This window comes from Physella acuta, unplaced genomic scaffold (assembly GCF_028476545.2).
Source record: "Physella acuta isolate Inbredline_101_S28 unplaced genomic scaffold, ASM2847654v3 ptg000148l, whole genome shotgun sequence".
In the NCBI taxonomy this organism is placed as follows: Eukaryota; Metazoa; Mollusca; class Gastropoda; family Physidae; genus Physella; species Physella acuta.
The window spans coordinates 155357-179768 of record NW_026731667.1 but is presented as its reverse complement, the minus strand read 5'-3'; the positions used below and the strand labels follow the sequence as shown (position 1 = coordinate 179768).

The 24412-nt window shown below is 37.5% G+C and overlaps 1 protein-coding gene across 1 annotated transcript in view; it reads left to right on the top strand.

Moving 5' to 3' along the window:
* Positions 1–616: 616 nt before the first annotated feature.
* The window catches only part of LOC131935543 (cleavage and polyadenylation specificity factor subunit 2), a 130985-nt gene continuing 107189 nt past the window's right edge, over positions 617–24412 (top strand). The window contains exons 1-9 of the mRNA XM_059291992.1: positions 617–813; positions 4139–4348; positions 4675–4834; positions 5198–5303; positions 6339–6468; positions 7992–8107; positions 9014–9102; positions 10891–10989; positions 13249–13371. Of these exons, the coding sequence (XP_059147975.1) occupies positions 4200–4348; positions 4675–4834; positions 5198–5303; positions 6339–6468; positions 7992–8107; positions 9014–9102; positions 10891–10989; positions 13249–13371 (972 nt within the window). The 5' untranslated portion in view covers positions 617–813; positions 4139–4199. The remainder of the gene's footprint in view (positions 814–4138; positions 4349–4674; positions 4835–5197; positions 5304–6338; positions 6469–7991; positions 8108–9013; positions 9103–10890; positions 10990–13248; positions 13372–24412) is intronic.

Genomic DNA, 24412 nt, shown 5'->3' with positions numbered 1-24412 from the left:
TGATGTTTAGTAGGATGGAAGTTCGGGCAGGCAGACAGTTGCACGACAAAGCCAGTAATGTTATTATTACGGATGGGCCCTGTTCGACCCCCCCCCCCCATTGAATCATACTGCCTGTACAGTTGGAATGGACTATGGGCCTTTTTGGAACGTTTAACCTTTTTCTTTTATAAATTATTCATATAAAACAAATTTTAAAGTTCCAATAAAAAGATTTTAAATTTTTTTAGAGGGAAAAGGGTTCCTATGTGCCTTGGGCCCCAAAGCCTTGCTTAAAGCTAGCTTTACGGTAGCTACGCCACTGGGTAAGCCCTGAGTAAGCTAATCAAATAATTTGCTTGAATCTGTATCTTACACCGCATTTATATTTGCAACATGTTTAGTATACATGTCTAGTGGAAAATAACTCGTAGCAAGTTAATGTTATATTATGAAAAAAAATTATTCCGTGGAATATGTAATGATCCACTAACTTGCTGTGATTTTTTCCTAGATGTTATATATGTATATATATATATATATATAACTAATTCGAGATCTAGATTTTATAGTATAGACTAGTCTACATGTCGCAAGTGTAAACGCGGTAGGCTAACATCGTTTGCACATCTTAACATTAGAGTAGTTTCCCTTAGCTTTAGTAGTTTATGAAAGCATTTACTAAGATCGTCTAGAATCTACATTATTCTACTTCATTTTTGAAAGCTAGATATCTAGATCTAGATCTATACTCTAGATCTAGATTTAGTTCTAGAAGTCTAATTTAAAATTAGGCCCAGAATAAAATCCGTGGCATTGATTGATAGTTGACGTGTAAGCATGCTTATAATAATTTAAATAATATTAATAAATAATAAAATAATCATTAGGCCTAGGCCTATCTTTATGCCTGGTAATCTATCGTTTTGGGTACGTAAAATCGCCCGCGACTAGTAATGTGAAAAACAGGTGACTCCTTACATTTTAATAATTATTTCACATTTTGAGGAGGATTTATGTTTTGAAAAATACAAAAATGTTTCCTTGTTTCATTTATGTACCTGTTTTTAAACAATTGAATTAAAACTTTTCAGTAATAAATGAACACCAGCGATGTTTCCAACAGATGCAACCATGCTCATTTACTATAGCAGCCATCTTGTTAAAGTTTTATTTTTATAGACTTATAGCGCCAGATTCAGGCGGAAGTCACTCTATTTTACAAATGGCTGCTGTTTATATAGCAAATCTTGCTTGCAGACACTGCTGTTTAAAGTTAATTTCTGGCCTATATTGATATATTTAGCCATTGATTTAGGTTTATTATTCATTTATCTATAATATTTGACACAAACATATCACAATATACTTCTATTACAGCCTTGACAATGAGGTAACGTTTTCGTACATTAATAGCCGCGGGCGATTTTACGTACCCAAAACGATAGATTACCATCTTTATTAATTATTATTTATTAAGTCTTTATGAATATGATTATCAGCCATAGACCATTGACCATAGAAGTAGAATAGATGCCAGTTTCGTGGGGGTTTTTTTGGTTGGAAAGAAATTCAGCATGATATTATTATTATTATTGATATCAAACGATATGATAAAACAAAAATGATGAGTTACAAATACAATCTGAGTTAACTAAGTTCTAACTGATCAGTGGTTGAATTGAGTTTGACTGACAGTTTCAGTTATTGCCAATATGGGGTGAATATATGCCAATAACTTATTCACTTATTCAAGACTTAGGCCCTATTGGTACAATAATTTTTTTTTACAATAATAAAGCAAGCAGAGGGGAGAATGTTTATACTTTATACCAAAACCAGTGTCCGATAATGGAATCTTCTTTAAAAAAGGGGTGTTAGGTTACTGGTAGTTAACTAAGTATACACATCGCTGGCTAATGTCAATGCTAACTCTGTCCCTAACCCCAACCCCAATCCTGGTTCTACCATCCTAACCCTAATGGACACCAGTAAGTTGACGAAAATCCTTCCGTAATGTTGTTGACATGGAATAAAAATGTGCTTTTTTAGATTAAGGACCATAAAAATAATAAAAGATAAAATTTTATTAAAAACTTAAGCCTAAAATTTATTCAAAAATTTAATATTTTTAGAATCAATGCTTTACAAGTTGCAGATCCAGAGAACTTGAAAATAATTTGTTGAGTTTAAGGCTACATTTCTATTTATTTTCATCAAGCCTAAGTTATAACCCGTTGTTTCACTTTCATAAGACAAACATTGATTGGCTGTAAAGGAACTCCGTGATCGATTTCTGACAGCCCCACTTTATAGTTATTTTGTTTACAAAACTTTGCAGATCAAGTTTTTAAATAACAATGCAAATTTAAACACCATGACCTAGTTTTTCTATTTTTAGCTTACAATGTGTACAGTAAAATTTATGGCGGCTTATCGAATAGCAGGATGCCATTGTTTTTGCTTTTTTTTTAAATTTTTATTTAGTTACCGAAAATATTAAAAACATCGATTTCTGACAGCCCCACTTTATAGTTATTTTGTTTACAAAACTTTGCAGATCAAGTTTTTAAATAACAATGCAAATTTAAACACCATGACCTAGTTTTTCTATTTTTAGCTTACAATGTGTACAGTAAAATTTATGGCGGCTTATCGAATAGCAGGATGCCATTGTTTTTGCTTTTTTTTAAATTTTTATTTAGTTACCGAAAATATTAAAAACATCAAATACATCCAATCTTTAGTAAAGTCCGAAAAAAACCAGATAGACAGGATTTTATAACCATACTAATTGTAACTACGCCGTGCAAGAGTTTAAAATTAATTTATGGACCTCTCAAATAACTTTGAGACTTTTCTCGCTGGTGTCCATTTCTAACCATAAAATTAGTCGAGATTAAAATACTACTAACAATCAAAACCCCTTTTTTAAAGAAGATTCCATTATCGGACACACCGGTTTCTATAATCATCCCAAAAGGGGGAGTTATAAAAATCACTTGGTCATATAAAGAAGCAGAAAAACAATGTAAGCCTATACACAATTAATTAATTAGGCCTATCAGTTACAATTAATAGTCATCAGTTAATTACTTTGTTGGAACTGGAATAGATCTTAAACTGTTTTTTTTTTGTTGTGTCCATCATATCCAAGTGCACAATTTTTTATTTTATTTTTTGTTTACCAATCATATTGTTTACAGCACATTTTAAAATAGAAGAAAAAAAATTGCACTAGGTTAAGATTATTGGAGTTGAACTACTTTTGCTATAAACGTGAGAGGAATGCGTGCATGAATGGTAAAGCATATGAAAGTCTTGGGTAGAATGTCCTTAGTCCTCCTAACTCTAATGGGTACCTGACTCACATTTAGAAAAGTTAAAGTTGCTTGGCATAGTGCTACATATGCTAAGGTCACAGAAACAGGTGAACTCTATTTCTTTTGAGCTATGGATCTTCAGGTTCAAAAGGTAGCTTAAAGCTATAAGCTAAATACAAATTATTCTAATTAGGCCTAAAAACAATTCAAACATGTAGGCCTATGGTTTCCCCCCGATATTTTTTTTTCTTCTTATTTTAAAATGATAATTCGCTAGTTGTCAAGGGAAGGTTTGAATGCTTATTCCCAGTCAAATGGAGAAATCAACAACTGTCTGTAAATGTAAATAAGCCAGCTATGCATTTTTAGCTTTTGATTTGTATCACTTGTAATACTTAAACTTTTGTACACTTTTGTTGTATTGTTAATTTATTAATGATAACATGTCACTTTGTGGATCATTATAATTTCAATTTTTAGAGTGAACTTATTAATACTCTATAAAACTAAAACCTATGAAATGAAGCAAGAAACAACTGCTGTCTTGTAGTTTGTTCTTGTTTGGATATAGGCTATGGAAGCAAATCCAAAAAGAAAAGTAGGCTGGAATCGGAGTCAATGGCCTCAATGGTTCATAACCAGTTGACATGTATACTTGTGTTGGAGGGGATCCCTTCCAACACTAAAAATTAAGAATGAAGTAGAAGAAGAAAAAGCAAGAAACAATTATTTTAAGCTTAACTATCGTTGTCATTTGAATTACCATTGACATTTATCGGTGAACAACTTAACACAATAACAGACTGTATCTTAAACTGTGTCTTTATTCCCCCCAGGTGAGCAGAGATATGTTAAAGATTTTCCATTTACACAAGATCTGAAGTAAAATAAATTAAAATGACATCTATTATAAAACTTCATGCACTATCAGGTGCTCGTGATGAATCACCACCATGCTACATGTTGCAGGTTGATGAATTTAGATTTTTATTAGATTGTGGATGGGATGAAGACTTTAGCATGGACTTTGTAAAAGACTTGCGCAGGTATGCATTTAAAATACAAATAATTTTATTTGTAGAAAGATATGTCGTTCTTTTCAGACATGACAGAAGCTAAAACTGCAAACAGTTTCTAACAGTGCTTCTGTCATAAGGAGCTGAACATTTAAAGAAGGGAGTTTGCAAAATTTATTTGAAAATCAGTAAAATTATTTTTCTGGACAAAGGGCATTCATTTAAAAAATTGGAGCTCATAAATGCTGCACTAGAGGACAGTGTGCAATAACATTTTAAAATGTTTTGAATATATTTACATTTTAGACTCTTTAGTAAGTTAATTGTAATGTTCTGTTCTAATGATCTGTCAATAGAGTTACACACCAAGTTGATGCAGTTCTGTTAACCTACCCTGACCACCTACACCTTGGGGCTTTACCCTATCTGGTCGGCAAAGGAGATCTCAACTGTCCTATTTATGCTACAGTACCTGTTTATAAAATGGGACAGATGTTTATGTATGATCTTTTTCAGGTCAGTTGTTATTACTAGTTTTTATTTTTGTTTGTCATTCCTAAGTCAGATTTAAATTTAGTCATTGGTCCAAATTTATAGAATGGGATTTTAAAATATTTATATTAAAAAAAATCTAGTTAGAGGATAAATAACCTATACTATTGTAAACGTGATTTGGTATATTCAATTGGTTTACTGCAGGATATTTCTTTAAAAAAAGTTCCTGTAATTCATATCTAGTAATAACTGTCCAAATCCATTTTTAAGTTTATTATTTATTTTTAAGTTAAATTTTGTCAAATGATCTGAACTGGTAGAATAGCAGTTAGTTAAGAGATCTGACAAAGAGATTCTGCACTACATAGGAATTTTTATCTACAGTCACGCCACAATAGTCAAGATTTTGACAAGTTTACACTTGATGATGTAGATGTTGCATTCGATAAAATTATACAGCTGGAATACTCTCAAACAATAACACTCAAAGGTTTGTTATCCTTGTAACTATAGTTCTCAGTTTAAATTTTTTTAGGAACAATCTATAATATAAGCGGCCAGGTAGTGTGTCAATCAGTCAGTCAGTTATCGCTATAGAATCTAGAACCATAAAAGTAAACACCACATGCCGTAACTTTACTTGCATCGTATTGACTCATTATAAGTATGAGTAGGGTCTATTTATGTAACGACTTAAATTTTTTTATACTTGGCGAAGTTTTTATTCTATTGCATATCTCAACAAAAAAACGTTCAGAAAATATGCGCACATTGCTAAAACATATTAAACAATGTAAAAAAATATTTTCGCTTATATTCCTAGAAAAAATTGATTTATTTTAATAACAGTACTGTCGAATAAAACTAATCATGTAAAATGTATAATTATGCAAGTGGAGGAAAATTAAGAAATTCAACTCACGCTAAACATTGCTATTTAAGAAATTCTTTTTCTATTCCTACCGCGTTGATTATTATATTAGGGCTCATAATTATAATAGATTAATGTAAAGATTATTTATATTATTTTCTGATTAGTCGATAAAGAGTTTTCAAGCTCTTTTTTATGATCTCTAAATTAACTTTTTTTTGGTTGTGTTTGCGCTGTATTTGTGTTTTTTTTTTGTGTGTTTGCATTTGCATTGCGTTTGCATTTTTGTTTGAGTTTGCATTCGCGTTTGTTTTTTCTTTAGTGTTTTTATTTGTGTTTGCATTTGTGTTTTGTTTTGTTCTGTTCCCATGCTGGTACATTAAAAAAAGATTCACCGTGGCAAAGCATGAGTATGCAGCTAGTTTATATATATTCTAGTAAGTCAGCTGTAGTTGTAATGTTTGGCAAACATATTTTAGATTCTTGTTAATCTTTTTCTTAATTGTGATATGTTATCTTTTTTCCGTGCAGACCCACAAGTTGTCTGAAATATTTTGTCTATTAAATATTTTACCATACATATTTTTGTATATATTAAAATAAGGTAACAGCCTTCGGATGCCAAATTTCCAGCATGTAATTTTTTTATTTTAGGTAAAGGGCATGGGTTACAAATAACGCCGCTTCCAGCTGGTCACATGATTGGTGGGACTATATGGAAAATTGTTAAAGATGGAGAAGAAGAAATTGTTTACGCTGTAGATTACAACCACAAAAAAGAAAGGTAATTGTGCTTTTATCAAAACATTTTATGGTTGTTGAACTATATCCAAGCTTTTACCTATGTTTAGTATTCCTAGGTTTAGTATCAGTATCTAATTTATGAAGAATTATGTTAATTATTATCAATTAATAAGTCTGCTGTTTTAATGCCTTGTGTGTTAAACAAGTGAATAAAGTAAAACAGCTGCTTGTAATATCCCTACTTGTACATGCTTGTGGATATAGAGAGGTAACACAGTATTGATAGTATAAGATTTCCTGTTTTTCAACTGTTATGGATTTGTCTTGAAGATTGACTACATATGTGTCCTTTAACCAACCCCAAAGTAATCATGTCTATAAGCAATATGAACTTACCAAGCACTAGACTATAAACCTGTGCTATGAATTGTGTACCTATACTTAAAAGTCAGCAGAAAAATGTGTATATAATGCAGTATTCCACCATATTTCTACTGTCTACCATCCATCCACACAGCCTATCATTTCCCTCCCATCCTATCAGCTCATATTCTTTGACTCCACCCACACCAGACTATATCCTAGATACAACCCTTTGATATACAAACCTCTACAAGACTACAAAATAAGACACTACAACACAGTAAAATAAACTGGGAGTGATCTCCCCTAAACTTTCTTGAATATTCTGATATAAAACAACAGGGGATGGCAACTTGGGATATAGGCATGATTTTTAAACCATTTTAAATACTTAAACTTTTAAAAATAAAATAGAATCCCGTAGAAAAAACTATTGCACACAGAGTGAACGCCAAATAAAATGTGCATAATGGTGCGGAATACTATTAGTATAAATTTTATAAATTCACATGCGCTTTTTGAGAAATCGGAAAAAGCGTAAATTACTACTTCCGGTCAACAGAAATTACTCAAAATTTGTCAGAAGGTAGAGAATTAGATCTTTTACTTACATGTGAAATTTCATTTATCTATCTGAAATAGTAACACAAGTTATAGGCTTTTGAAAAATCCATAGTTGAAAAAGTACCACTTCCGGTTATCGGAAATCGCTCAAAAGTTGATACGGATCTACGATTTTGATATTATACTCATATTTGAAATTTCATTAACCTAGAAGTAACAGTACTCAAGTTATCGTGTTTACAGACACACACACACACATACACACACACACACACACAAACATACGCACAAGATTGCAAAACTATGTTTTTCCGACTCAGGGAGGTGTAAAACTTCGAGATTTCCAAAAATCTCGATTTTTATTTTGCACGATTACAAGACTTTCTCTATACTTCGTATATACGAGAAAGTAAATGTATCAGTAGTAGCACAAATAAAACCACTAAGCAGAACTATAACACAATTTAAAAAATACATTAAAAACACTGATTGAACAAAACACAACATAGCACACTTCAAACATACAAGACACCACAAAATAAAAAAAAAGACCCTAAGTTTTTAAAGAAATGATTCTCAGCTTGTCTGTGTAAAATATCCCTGTAATTTAACATAATTTTTGTTGAATGTTCTCAGACATTTGAATGGTTGCCAGTTGGATGCCATATCCCGTCCATCTGTTCTGATCACTGACACATTCAATGCTCTTTACAACCAGCCCAGTCGCAGACAGAGAGATGAGCAGCTAATGAGTATGTTCCTACAACTTCTTGCTTCTTCTAAACCTTATTAGCCCCTTAGTTTTTAAAGCAGTTTTATTACTTAGGGCTCTGGTAATAGTGTAAGCATGTGGTCCAAGTCCACCTCAGAAAGCCTTCATAACATTACTAATATATAACATACTATGACTCTATTAAAAACAATAAGAATGCCAAAGCAACATTTAGATGATAATAAACTAAAAATTTGTGTGAAACTCTATGTAGAATAATTTTAATAAAACAGCTAAAAAGTTTGGGTTTTTTGTAGAAAAAAGCTTGCCATTCATAATCATTTTTAGGAAACAAGAATAGTGTTAAAATTTTTGCATAATAATTCGTTACAGATGGGGTAATAGAGATTCCATTTTTATAAATTCGGGTGCATTAGTAGCAAGGGGTATTTCACAATCAGCCAAAATTGTAGCAAATTATCGGGCCGGCGTGGTCGAGTCGGTAAAGCTCATGGTTGCTAAACTGAAAAGTCTTGAGTTCGAACCCTCAGGCAGATGAGGCTCTTTAGCTGGGGACAGCCACTCTTCTAGGAGCGACAACTCCAAAATGAAACAACTGCTGCCTTGTAATTTGTTCTTGGTTGGACAAAGGCTATGGAAGCAAATCCAAAAAGGAAAGCAGGCTGAAAGCGGAGTCAATGGCTCATAACTAGTTTAAAAGTTGACACATATACTTAGTTGTGTTGGAGGGAATCCCTTTCAACACTAAAATTAAGAACAAAGAAGAAGAAAGTAGCAATTTAATTAAAACGGGTATTTCATTTTTAGCTCTCCAATGGTAAAAAAAATGCATTATATTAAACAAGTTACGGAAATTGCCCGTACAACTTAACCTTTTTACATCATCTCAATCATTGCTAAAGTTACTGACTTTTTGCCTCTACAGCTACCATTCTTCAAACCATGAGAAATGATGGCAATGTTTTGGTTGCTGTGGATACAGCTGGCAGAATGCTTGAACTTGCACAGTTAATGGTACTGTCAATCCTTCTCAATCTCATCTATAGTCAGAGCTCTTATATTTGTTTCGGTATTCAAAAACTTTGTATATTGAAAAGTTAAAGATTTGCTGTTTAAGAAAAATAACGACCAGTAATAAAACAAATATAAAAAAAACCTTATTAATAGCAAGCTTTTAAATGCACTGAAAATAAGAAAATAAAACTAGTTTGCTTTCTTTCATAAAAGCTTTGGTTGCTAAAATATGTAAAAGATTTCATGAGTAACCAAAGCATTTATGAAAGAAAGCAAACTAGTTTTATTTTCGGCGCATTTAAAAGCTTGCTATTAGAAGGTTTTTTTATATTTGTTTTATTTTCTACTTTTTAATGATTCCTAATTTATGAAGTCGGCACGACTAAAAGTTTGCTTTAAAACACCCTGCGAAAGCAGCCGCCCATGACCAAATTTTACAGACGACAGTTCTTATTTTTTTTTACCTCCCCTTAGTTTCAAATGGTTTTAAAACTTTATTACCTGCCTCTAATAGGCTTCACTAGATCAATAGTCTCTGTGATTGTAAAGATCCATCGTGAACCACATCACACCAGACTGGTTGGTTAATTGCATCTAGCAGTATAGCTAGATATCTCCCTTTCTGTTATTGAATATAGTAATCTATCGAGTGATTTAATTTTGTAATCTCCCCTTAGTTTCGAAACCTTTTAATTAATTTTTAATGACTAGTTAAACGTCTAATTAAATTAAACATCTAGGTAGACTTGAATTGTCGTCGAAGTGGAACATATTTGGAAAGTTTGAACGAAATCGCTGCATTAGAAGTGTGCCAAAATTAAGTTACAAGATTTGCCACAAACCCACAAACAAACGACAAACAAACAGACGTTGCGAACTAAAAAAAAGCTTGTAAAAAAGGAAAATTTTGCCATTCCAAAATGTCACTTTTACTAATACGGCTCTCAAATATTTTTAACACTTACCTGGTGACTCCGCCAGGTGAAGAGAAAATTAAATTTATCATTTGGTCATACCAAAGACTGTTGCTTCAAGTGTAACCCATACCCTCCCTCTTCTCTCCCTCCCTCCCCCCCCCCCCCATAATTTTGTGACTAGAGTTTCATGGAAATTATTTTTGGATGAAAAGTTCAATAAAATACATAGTACCATTGTTTACCACTTCAATGAAGCTAAAGGCTTGCTGTTTATTGTCATCATTTACTTAGTGGGGCAGCAAAGAGATTTTTTTGAAAACCATAGAATATATGGGTTTATTTATAAATATGATATTTTTAGAAAAGTCAGATAAGCTATTTACAATTAAGTATCCACTTTTTCCTTAACTGTGTCCTACATTGGTTTAGTTAGGATCATGCTTATTGTATAAAAAGTGTGTCTGGATTGGTGAGAGTTGTTCTAGAAATTGCTTATAAATTGAAGGAGTAAAAAAAGTAATAGTAAAATTGAATGCTCAAACCCTTTCATTAACGTTTGTGTAAACATTATTATGATATTATTTGCTGCCTAATGAAAGAACAGTCATTTATAAGTGATATGAACCAAAAGTCTCTAAAAGTAATGAAACAGTTTAAAATTATTTGAGCCACATAAAATTTCAGGTTTTCAAAAAAATATAATTTGCTTTCAGGGTTGGCAAAATTTGGGGGATCAAATCTCAGGATTGTCTAAAACAAAAACATATATTTGTTTTCATTATCTGTACATGTACATATTTTTAATTTAAACAACAGAATAATTTATGAAGTTAAAAAAGCTTATTTTAAATGATTTTTTTTCAATTCCCAGGATCAAATGTGGAGAAGTTCTGAATCAGGACTGACAGCCTATTCACTTGCTCTTCTCAACAATGTTAGTTTTAATGTGGTGGAGTTTGCCAAGTCCCAGGTGAGTGCTGGTCCATGTCTAAATATAGCTTGATGTGAAAGGGGGCTGGGTGTTGAATGTTTTAATATGGTCACTATAAACTTTTGTAGCACTGCTGTACACAGTGCAGGGATCTGACTTTTTCTAATTTGTGTGTGATTTAATAAGTTTTCAGTGAATTTGAATTTTCAGTCTGAAATTTTCCATTGACATTTTCCAGTACCATATTTAAAAGTTTGGAAAAAAAGATGAGACTTAAAAATGATTTTCAGTGTTAATTTAATATAAGAGAACTGTAAGTACTTTAGAAGTGTTTACATGTTGCTGGATCAGCCAACTTGTTGACATGAGACTTGTTCCCCTGAGATTAAACATGTTGCTGGATCAGCCAACTTGTTGACATGAGACTTGTTCCCCTGAGATCAAAAGTGTTTACATGTTGCCGGATCAGCCAACTTGTTGACATGAGACTTGTTCCCCTGAGATCAAACATGTCGCTGGATCAGCCAACTTGTTGACATGAGACTTGTTCCCCTGAGATCAAAAGTGTTTACATGTTGCTGGATCAGCCAACTTGTTGACATGAGACTTGTTCCCCTGAGATCAAACATGTCGCTGGATCAGCCAACTTGTTGACATGAGACTTGTTCACTGAGATCAAACATGTTGCTGGATCAGCCAACGTGTTGACATGAGACTTGTTCCCCTGAGATCAAACATGTTGCTGGATCAGCCAACGTGTTGACATGAGACTTGTTCCCCTGAGATCAAAAATGTTTACATGTTGCTGGATCAGCCAACTTGTTGACATGAGACTTGTTCCCCTGAGATTAAACATGTTGCTGGATCAGCCAACTTTTTGACATGAGACTTGTTCCCCTGAGATCAAACATGTTGCTGGATCAGCCAACTTGTTGACATGAGACTTGTTCCCCTGAGATCAAACATGTTGCTGGATCAGCCAACTTGTTGACATGAGACTTGTTCACTGAGATCAAACATGTTGCTGGATCAGCCAACTTGTTGACATGAGACTTGTTCCACTGAGATCAAACATGTTGCTGGATCAGCCAACTTGTTGACATGAGACTTGTTCCCCTGAGATCAAACATGTTGCTGGATCAGCCAACTTGTTGACATGAGACCTGTTCCCCTGAGATCAAACATGTTGCTGGATCAGCCAACTTGTTGACATGAGACTTGTTCACTGAGATCAAACATGTTGCTGGATCAGCCAACTTGTTGACATGAGACTTGTTCCACTGAGATCAAACATGTTGCTGGATCAGCCAACTTGTTGACATGAGACTTGTTCACTGAGATCAAACATGTTGCTGGATCAGCCAACTTGTTGACATGAGACTTTTTCCCCTGAGATTAAACATGTTGCTGGATCAGCCAACTTGTTGACATGAGACTTGTTCCCCTGAGATCAAAAATGTTTACATGTTGCTGGATCAGCCAACTTGTTGACATGAGACTTGTTCCCCTGAGATCAAAAATGTTTACATGTTGCTGGATCAGCCAACTTGTTGACATGAGACTTGTTCCCCTGAGATTAAACATGTTGCTGGATCAGCCAACTTGTTGACATGAGACTTGTTCCCCTGAGATCAAAAATGTTTACATGTTGCTGGATCAGCCAACTTGTTGACATGAGACTTGTTCCCCTGAGATCAAAAATGTTTACATGTTGCTGGATCAGCCAACTTGTTGACATGAGACTTGTTCCCCTGAGATTAAACATGTTGCTGGATCAGCCAACTTGTTGACATGAGACTTGTTCCCCTGAGATCAAAAATGTTTACATGTTGCTGGATCAGCCAACTTGTTGACATGAGACTTGTTCCCCTGAGATCAAAAATGTTTACATTTTGCTGGATCAGCCAACTTGTTGACATGAGACTTTTTCCCCTGAGATCAAAAGTGTTTACATGTTGCTGGATCAGCCAACTTGTTGACATGAGACTTGTTCCCCTGAGATTAAACATGTTGCTGGATCAGCCAACTTGTTGACATGAGACTTGTTCCCCTGAGATCAAAAATGTTTACATGTTGCTGGATCAGCCAACTTGTTGACATGAGACTTGTTCCCCTGAGATTAACAAATAATCTGTAAGATGCCTGGGATGTTTATTGTAGCTGTTTGCTTGATGATTATTTCAAAAGATATATTTGAATGCAACTATTAATGCCAGTTTCTTACCATGCAATCAACAGAACTATTGTTACATTGTATTGGAATTTGTGAGCAAGGTTAAAGCAATGCGTTTGTTTCAGGTTGAGTGGATGAGTGATAAAGTGATGAGATCATTTGAGGATCACAGAAACAACCCATTCCAGTTGAAACATGTTCGTCTGTGTCACAACCTGGCAGAATTAGCCAGAGTACCCGAGCCAAAGGTAAGCTGAACAGCTCTACCTAGAACTTTCTATGTTGTCAACAAATGTCATTGTTCTTGTACTCTCTAAGTTGTCAACAAATGTCATTGTTCTTGTACTCTCAAAGTTGTCAACAAATGTCACTGTTCTTAGAATGCAACCCTTGTGACACTAGCAGAAATCAACTTTGGTGATCTTGAGATTTCTGCCATGTTACTGCTGTTGTTTCAGACTTGTGGTTTTACATGTAGCCTCTTGTTTGTTGAACATTTGTTATTCTGGTCCACAGAGATATGATACTAAAGTTTGTAACTGTAAATTGTTGAGGGTCATGTCAATGAAAACTTTTATGTGGAATCAGGGCCACTGTGGCTCTCAGGCTGTAAACCAAGGCACTGGCATCCTAATACAAATTTAATTCATTTTGTGATTTACTGCAACACTTGCAGATAAAACTTTATGTGTAATTGTAATCAATAACCCTACATACAGCCATACATTTTATCTAAAGATTAACCTCACCTGTATAAGTAGGCTGACCTTTATACAGCCATACATTTTATCTAAAGATTAACCTCACCTGTATAGGTAGGCTGACCTCCATACAGCCATACATTTTATCTAAAGATTAACCTCACCTGTATAGGTAGGCTGACCTCCATACAGCCATACATTTTATCTAAAGATTAACCTCACCTGTATAGGTAGTCTGACCTCCATACAGCCATACATTTTATCTACAGATTAACCTCACCTGTATAGGTAGCCTGACCTCCATACAGCCATACATTTTATCTAAAGATTAACCTCACCTGTATAGCTAGTCTGACCTCCATACAGCCATACATTTTATCTAAAGATTAACCTCACCTGTATAGGTAGGCTGACCTCCATACAGCCATACATTTGATCTACAGATTAACCTCACCTGTATAGTTAGTCTGACCTCCATACAGCCATACATTTTATCTAAAGATTAACCTCACCTGTATAGGTAGGCTGACCTCCATACAGCCATACATTTGATCTACAGATTAACCTCACCTGTATAGGTAGTCTGACCTCCATACAGCCATACATTTTATCTAAAGATTAACCTCACCTATAGGTAGGCTGACCTCCATACAGCCATACATCTATATACTACTAAAAGTCAACTTTGTTTACATGTTTGAATATTTATTTGTTTGCCTGATCGAAAATTGTGATATGTTCGACTCTATCTGGAAAGCTGTAAAATGGTATGCAGGTAGAGAATAATTTTTTAATGCAGACAGACTGTTGATCACAAATTTATTTAAAGACGTTAATTAATTTATTGATTTATTCCTATGCAGAATAACCCATTTTTTTTAAAAATATTTGAAAAGCCACTAGACTCGGCGGGACCGTGACGTCACAGGTTTTTGTTTACTCTTTAGTACAATAAAATGGCGGCGTCTATTGAAGAAAATTGTGTTCCCATTCAAAAGTTTAACGCGTTCTAAATCTAATTTTCTGTCGGTCATAACTTTAACAATACGTCCGTTTGCTGTATTTATTACGTTCCAACACTTATATCAATTTTCAACTGTCTTTTTCATTTAGTTTTACGATAAATTTCTCTAGATCTAAAGATCAGCTATCGAAGGAAATTTATGAATCTAGCCTAGATCTAGATCTAGATCTAGCCTAGATGTAGGTCACTAGATTCAATGTAAATTCTACATCTAGAATCTATTTCAGGCCTTAATTATTTTATATAAATCTTTGTTTGGCTTATTTAAGATAAAATTTAATTTGAAAGTTAGTACTACTAGACTTATTTTTAGATCTAGATCTAGAATCTATACGCGTAAATCAAGTTGCATAAGGAGACACATAGTATAGTATAAAAATTCACTTGTGACGTCACGAGTAAATAGCTAAAATGGTAGCGTAGTCAGCTCTCATGCAGGAGGCACGGGTTCTAGACCAATATGTCAATGAAATTTTTTTTTTCAATTTTTTTTTTTTAGATGTGAATGATAACGTTGCCTATCTGAACTTGGCAAGATACAGGGCAGGTGAAGTAGAGTTCATCTGTTTCTTTGTCCTAAGCATATGAAAGGATAGTGTGGTCAGATACATGCTCGGCTGGAATTGTTTTTTAAACGATAAAAACATGTTGTCTGAGACTTGGCAGGACACTGGGCAGGTGAAGTAGAGTTGAGTAGGTCACCTGTGACGTTAGTTTATGAAGGGATAGTCCGAAATCGGTGTTTTCGGTGTTTTTAAAAGATAAAAAACATATATTTGAATGTGGGGTCTGTTTTTTGTGACGATAAGTGACACTGCAGTAGCGTACCGAGGAGGGGGGGGGGGGACGGTAGGGGAGGGGAGGCGGGGGGTGGGGAGGGGAGGCGGGGGGTGGGGAGGGGAGGCGGGGGGTGGGGAGGGGAGGCGGGGGGGGGGAAGGGGGGGTGGGGAGGTGGAGGGGGGAAGGGGGGGTGGGGAGGTGGAGGGGGGAAGGGGGGGGGGGACATATGTTGGGGCGCCAAAATGGTTTGGAAAAATAAATTGATAGGTTGAGGGGGGTTCAAATCGAAAGTTTGAGTGGGGGGGGGGGGGGTGGTGCACATCAAAAGTTTGAGGGGGGGGGGTTCAAATCGAAAACTTTGTCCCCGGGCGCCGGGAAGGGTCGCTATGCCTCTGAGTGACAGACGTGATGTTTTTTGATGGATGACCCCCGAAACCCACAGTTATCCAACGGATGACGGGTATTCTAGTTTTATCTAAAGATTAACCTCACCTGTATAGTTAGTCTGACCTCCATACAGCCATACATTTTATCTAAAGATTAACCTCACCTATAGGTAGGCTGACCTCCATACAGCCATACATTTTATCTAAAGATTAACCTCACCTGTATAGTTAGTCTGACCTCCATACAGCCATACATTTTATCTAAAGATTAACCTCACCTGTATAGTTAGTCTGACCTCCATACAGCCATACATTTTATCTAAAGATTAACCTCACCTGTATAGGTAGTCTGACCTCCATACAGCTATACAGTTTATCTAAAGATTAACCTCACCTATAGGTAGGCTGACCTCCATACAGCCATACATTTTATCTACAGATTAACCTCACCTGTATAGTTAGTCTGACCTCCATACAGCCATACATTTTATCTAAAGATTAACCTCACCTGTATAGGTAGGCTGACCTCCATACAGCCATACATTTTATCTAAAGATTAACCTCACCTGTATAGGTAGTCTGACCTCCATACAGCCATACATTTTATCTAAAGATTAACCTCACCTATAGGTAGTCTGACCTCCATACAGCCATACATTTTATCTAGAGATTAACCTCACCTGTAGTCTGACCTCCATACAGCCATACATTTTATCTAAAGATTAACCTCACCTGTATAGGTAGTCTGACCTCCATACAGCCATACATTTTATCTAAAGATTAACCTCACCTGTATAGGTAGTCTGACCTCCATACAGCCATACATTTTATCTAAAGATTAACCTCACCTGTATAGGTAGGCTGACCTCCATACAGCCATACATTTTATCTACAGATTAACCTCACCTGTATAGTTAGTCTGACCTCCATACAGCCATACATTTTATCTAAAGATTAACCTCACCTGTATAGGTAGGCTGACCTCCATACAGCCATACATTTTATCTAAAGATTAACCTCACCTGTATAGGTAGTCTGACCTCCATACAGCCATACATTTTATCTAGAGATTAACCTCACCTGTAGTCTGACCTCCATACAGCCATACATTTTATCTAAAGATTAACCTCACCTGTATAGGTAGGCTGACCTCCATACAGCCATACATTTTATCTAAAGATTAACCTCACCTGTATAGGTAGTCTGACCTCCATACAGCCATACATTTTATCTACAGATTAACCTCACCTGTATAGGTAGGCTGACCTCCATACAGCCATACATTTTATCTAAAGATTAACCTCACCTGTATAGGTAGGCTGACCTCCATACAGCCATACATTTTATCTAAAGATTAACCTCACCTGTATAGGTAGTCTGACCTCCATACAGCCATACATTTTATCTAAAGATTAACCTCACCTGTATAGGTAGTCTGACCTCCATACAGCCATACATTTTATCTAAAGATTAACCTCACCTGTATAGGTAGGCTGACCTCCATACAGCCATACATTTTATCTACAGATTAACCTCACCTGTATAGTTAGTCTGACCTCCATACAGCCATACATTTTATCTAAAGATTAACCTCACCTGTATAGGTAGTCTGACCTCCATACAGCCATACATTTTATCTAAAGATTAACCTCACCTATAGGTAGTCTGACCTCCATACAGCCATACATTTTATCTAGAGATTAACCTCACCTGTAGTCTGACCTCCATACAGCCATACATTTTATCTAAAGATTAACCTCACCTGTATAGGTAGGCTGACCTCCATACAGCCATACATTTTATCTAAAGATTAACCTCACCTGTATAGGTAGTCTGACCTCCATACAGCCATACATTTTATCTAAAGATTAACCTCACCTGTATAGGTAGTCTGACCTCCATACAGCCATACATTTTATCTAAAGATTAACCTCACCTGTATAGGTAGTCTGACCTCCATACAGCCATACATTTTATCTAAAGATTAACCTCACCTATAGGTAGTCTGACCTCCATACAGCCATACATTTTATCTACAGATTAACCTCACCTATAGTTAGTCTGACCTCCATACAGCCATACATTTTATCTAAAGATTAACCTCACCTGTATAGGTAGGCTGACCTCCATACAGCCATACATTTGATCTAAAGATTAACCTCACCTGTATAGGTAGTCTGACCTCCATACAGCCATACATTTTATCTACAGATTAACCTCACCTGTATAGGTAGGCTGACCTCCATACAGCCATACATTTGATCTAAAGATTAACCTCACCTGTATAGGTAGTCTGACCTCCATACAGCCATACATTTTATCTAAAGATTAACCTCACCTGTATAGGTAGGCTGACCTCCATACAGCCATACATTTTATCTAAAGATTAACCTCACCTGTATAGGTAGGCTGACCTCCATACAGCCATACATTTGATCTACAGATTAACCTCACCTGTATAGTTAGTCTGACCTCCATACAGCCATACATTTTATCTAAAGATTAACCTCACCTGTATAGGTAGGCTGACCTCCATACAGCCATACATTTTATCTAAAGATTAACCTCACCTGTATAGTTAGTCTGACCTCCATACAGCCATACATTTTATCTAAAGATTAACCTCACCTGTATAGTTAGTCTGACCTCCATACAGCCATACATTTTATCTAAAGATTAACCTCACCTGTTTAAGCCTACAGTGTACACATCTTACATAGATAGGTTTCACTGTGCTAAGCGTACACTGTAGGCCTTCTTATCTATCAATATTTAATTAGCGAGTCTCTAAGTTCAGAAATGTTGGCATCTTGTTCTCCATTTGCAGGGTTCCGTTAAGACTGTAACACTCCTTAGTGGCTGGCCAGCCCTTAGCCTCTGTGTTGTTCCATTGCTCTCAGTGTAACCACAGTGTTGTCCCCTTACATGTGCTGCATTCTTCCATTACAGCTGCCAGTGTGTGAGCCACACACACCTACAGTGCTCACACTTACATTTTATTCTAAGAGCCACACGATTCTCTTTATCACCCCACCCAAACACTTATACACTCAAGCTCCCATCCTCTACGTCACAGCAAAAATGCCGTTCTTTTGTAGGATCTATAAATTATTTTACGGTCGTTTATTTTCAATGAGATTTTCGAACGAGTTGAACGTGTCTCCCCACCTCCCCACCCAACACAGCTTAAAGACGATAAAATTATGTGGGCTAATGAAGCGGGACACCCTCTGTAGAAACATGTGGCTTAGCTTAAGCGAGATCTGTCTTGCACTGCAGTAAATCACGTTTGACAGCAATACACTGAAGTAATATCTTGTTTGACTGTAATACACTGAAATAATATCACGTTTGACAGCAATACACTGAAGTAATATCTTGTTTGACTGTAATACACTGAAATAATATCACGTTTGACAGCAATACACTGAAATATCACGTTTGACAGCAATGCACTGAAATAATATCACGTTTGACAGCTATGCACTGCTATGGGATCACGTGTGGCACTTATACACGGCATTAAGATCACGTGTGGCACCTTTACACGGCTTTAAGATCACGTGTGACAGTCAATAGACCGCAGCTAGACCACGCGTGACAGCCATACACTGTGATTACCGTGACACAGACTGCACCGATGGATCACGTGTGGTATCAGCCAGTCCAGGATCCGTGTAGGAGACCAGCTCGCCTGTTATTAATGGAAACGTTCAAAGTTTGGCAAGTGGGGACTGGAGGGAATAAATCAACAGTTATCTCTCATCTCCGCTTTAAGCTGTCCACACTCCTGCCAGCCACAATAGATATCTTCTCCAGTGTGCTCAGTTGGGCCAATGTCTGGCTAGTGCTGTGTTGTGGTCTCTGGCTAGTGCTGTGTGGTGGTGTCTGGCTAATACTGTTTTGTGGTCTCTGGCTAGTACTGTGTTGTGGTCTCTGGCTAGTGTTGTGGTGTCTCACTAGTGCTGTGTTGTGGTCTCTGGCTAGTACTGTGTTGTGGTCTCTGGCTAGTACTGTGTTGTGGTGTCTGGCTAGTGCTGTGTTGTGGTCTCTGGCTAGTACTGTGTTGTGGTCTCTGGCTAGCACTGTGTTGTGGTCTCTGGCTAGTACTGTGTTGTGGTCTCTGGCTAGTACTGTGTTGTGGTCTCTGGCTAGTGCTGTGTTGTGGTCTCTGGCTAGTGCTGTGTTGTGGTCTCTGGCTAGTGCTGTGTTGTGGTCTCTGGCTAGTACTGTGTTGTGGTCTCTGGCTAGTACTGGTGTCTGGCTAGCACCGCATTATGTATAATCCGTAGCTAATGAGAGACTTTCATGTCACTTAGTAAAGGGATTGAATAAGAAAGTGTAACAATCACTGGAATCAGCTTTGGACTTTCATCAAGAGAATCAGTTAGCACCAGTGTATGTTACACTCACATAGACCCCGTCACTGGATTCAGCTTTGGACTTTCATCAAGAGAATCAGCACCAGTGTATGTTACACTCACATAGACCCCGTCACTGGAATCAGCTTTGGACTTTCATCAAGAGAATCAGTTAGCACCAGTGTATGTTCCACTCACATAGACCCGTCACTGGATTCAGCTTTGGACTTTCATCAAGAGAATCAGTTAGCACCAGTGTATGTTCCACTCACATAGACCCGTCACTGGAATCAGCTTTGGACTTTCATCAAGAGAATCAGTTAGCACCAGTGTATGTTCCACTCACATAGACCCCGTCACTGGAATCAGCTTTGGACTTTCATCAAGAGAATCAGTTAGCACCAGTGTATGTTCCACTCACATAGACCCCGTCACTGGAATCAGCTTTGGACTTTCATCAAGAGAATCGGTCTGTACCAGTGTAAGTTCACAAAACCTCACGTTATTGGCAGCTCTGTTGGACTAGGGAGGAGAATGTTGGCTTGTGGGTCACAGCCAGCATTATAGTGCTCTTCGTCTGCTTGCTGCAATAAATAAATTGTAGTCAATCAATCATTGCCTGACAGAAGAGTTTTATTTCCCCTGTGATGGCCTTTCTCTACAGCGGTCATCTTTGTAGCTTGGTAAGTCCAGGCTGGCTGCTACTACTTGACCTTGGTTAAACCTCTTAGAATAATGGAAAAACATCTATTTTTAGATTTTGCAAAACTGTTTATGCGAGAATTCAGTGTTACATTCTGTGCCTGCCATGAGGATTAATATTTTTTCTTCTCGGTTTAGATAATGACGTCATACAGACTTGTGTTTTGTTTATTTTTTGTTATAAAATATAATTTTTTTAGATATGCGTAATGCCGCTGTGTATTGGGAAAAAATGGCCTAAAACAAAAAACGACAAAATCTCTGCTAGCCACCTTCTTTGACGTAACCCGTGACATTCATGCCAACCCACGACCTTCATTAACCTTTGTCCCTACCCCATTCCATCATAATGATGACTAATTGTTCAGGCTTCTAATTAGAGCTGCATCACAACAGGGGAGCTGCCCACTTGCAGAATAGCAGAAAATGTAGTCTGCTGGCAGAAAATGTCTGTAGTCTGCTGGCAGAAAATGTCTGTAGTCTGCTGGCAGAAAATGTCTGTAGTCTGCTGGCAGAAAATATCTGTAGTCTGCTGGCAGAAAATGTCTGTAGTCTGCTGGCATAAGATATCTCAAGTCTGCTACTATTAAAGCGTACAAACTCTCTAGAATGAAAACAATTTCTTTGCCTAAGTAGAAGCCAAACGTCGCCCTGTGACCAAGAATGGGCTGTAAATATTCTCAGTGTCAGACCGATGGATCAGTCAGCTCGGCTTGCACGTTTGTCTGCTCCACCTTCAGGGCATTACAGATTTCCAATACTTAATGCTCACACCGGCCATCATCGGTGGCTGTAGCAAAAAACACGTACGGCCTGATTAGCATCGAATTAATGAACAACTATTGACTTGACTAGAACAGACGGGATATAGTGCTGGGAGAAATAGCTCACTTGTCAGGCTGGGTATCCGGCCTTTTGTGTGTGTGGGGGGGGGGGGGGGGATATGTGCTTATATGGGTGCTACCACGTGAGATGTGGGAAGGGTCAGATATCACGTTAGATGTGGGGGTGGGGGGGGATATGTGCTTATATGGGTGCTACCACGTGAGATGTGGGAGGGGTCAGATATCACGTTAGATATTGGGGTGGGGGGGGGGAGGAGACATCACGTGAGATGTGGTAGGGGTCCGACATCACGTGAGATGTGGTAGGGGTCCGACATCACGTGAGATGTTGAGGGGGGGGGGGGAGACATCACGTGAGATGTTGAGGGGGGGGAGACATCACGTGAGATGTGGTAGGGGTCCGACATCACGTGAGATGTGGTAGGGGTCCGACATCACGTGAGATGTGGTAGGGGTCCGACATCACGTGAGATGTGGTAGGGGGTAGAGACATCACGTGAGATGTGGTAGGGTCCGACATCACGTGAGATGTGGTAGGGGTCCGACATCACGTGAGATGTGGTAGGGGGGAGAGACATCACGTGAGAGGCGGTAGGGGTCCGACATTACGTGAGATGTGGTAGGGGGAGAGACATCACGTGAGATGTGGTAGGGATAGAGACATCACGTTAGGACAGGCTTGGTGTTTCTGAATGCCAGCCAAACTGTACATGGTGAATAGTGACAGTGAAGTGTGTACCGATTGGTATGTGATTAATCTGTGATTTTGTTTGCTTCCTGTTTGGTCTGATAGCAGTAAAGTGTAGAGTATTGATAATCTGTAATGCCTCGCGGAGTTATCGACTACCCATGATTGTCGTTAGCCCCCCCCCCCCCCCCCCGCCCCCACCACCACCCGTCCCATGCTACATAATTGGTAGGGATAACGCATGACTTAGGAAATTGACACCTTAGGATGGCGACACGCCTTGGTCGTAGAAGAGAGTAGTGTACAACAGTAAATGCCACATTTTGCTGCTAATTGCGAGCTATTTTTCTCAAAACGAATGTTATTATTTATGGGAAAACTGATATCAAAGTAAGCATTAATCAACAGCTAAAACCGGTAATGGATATTTCTGCCAGCCAAATAGGTAATTATTGCCGGCAGCAGTATCAAGGCTGTTATCAATTTAGGACAGCATTATCAGTTTATGCCACAGGACAGTCATCAGGGTGGGACAGCTTTATGCTACAGGACAGTCATTTGCGTGGGACAGCTTTATGCTACAGGACAGTCATCAGGGTGGGACAGCTTTATGATACAGGACGGTCATCAGGGTGGGAAAGCTTTATGCTACAGGACAGTCATCAGGGTGGGACAGCTTTATGCTACAGGACAGTCATCAGGGTGGGACTACAGGACAGTCATCAGGGTGGGACAGCTTTATGCTACAGGACAGTCATCAGGGTGGGACAGCTTTATGATACAGGACAGTCATCAGGGTGGGACAGCTTTATGATACAGGACAGTCATCAGGGTGGGACAGCTTTATGCGAGAAGCTATGCTGTAAACAAATCAAGTCTAACCAGTCTGCTAACTGTTTTAGTTAAATGTATCATTAAAACAAAATTTAATCATGAAATTTGATCTGTTAAATATTTCATTAGTATTCATTATCTCCACTGGTCGTTTGGGATATGCCCCCACCCCTCCTCACCCTACTCACATTCGTGTAGGCACACTAATCACACTAATTCCTAGTAGTTACACTAGCTTTAGATGTATAACCACAGACCTACACACATACCACTCTCTTCACTCATAGATCTACACACAAACATACAGACCTAACATATACCTACACACAGATCTACACACAAACGTGCACAGAGACCACCTTACAGAACTCTCTCTACACACATACCTACACACAGATCTACACGTAGATCTACACACAAACGTGCAAAAAGACCTCCTTACATACCTCTCTCTACACACATACACAAAAACCTACACACATAACTACACTCATATTCACACACATGCCAACCACTCATTTGGTGCCTGACTGGCAAATGATGTATTTGACAGCACTACACAGAGAACGTTGAGTTTATGGTGTACGCTGAACTGGATTGAGTAGAGCAATTGTTGTTTATCTTTCCTTGTCTGGTGACCCCTTAAATCAACTCATGAAACGCTTTTAGTCTCATTAAGTAGTTGATACATTCTTGAATATTTCATGCCTTTTAATTTCAACGCTAGCTATGCGCTAATAAAATGTTTCGAGTTTTTTTTTTACCTGAATTGAATTTCGGATGTCAAATTGATTTTTGTAATGAGCATTATATACACGAGTTGGTGGTGGCGGGGGGGGGGGGTGTCTCGTTATTCTATTAACGCCTTTAGTGGTAGAATCTGTGCATCAGTTAATTTCGTGACTTTTTGACCATCTGATAGTCTTGTGTCTGTTGGATGATTGGTTAATGACTTGTCTAACGGAACT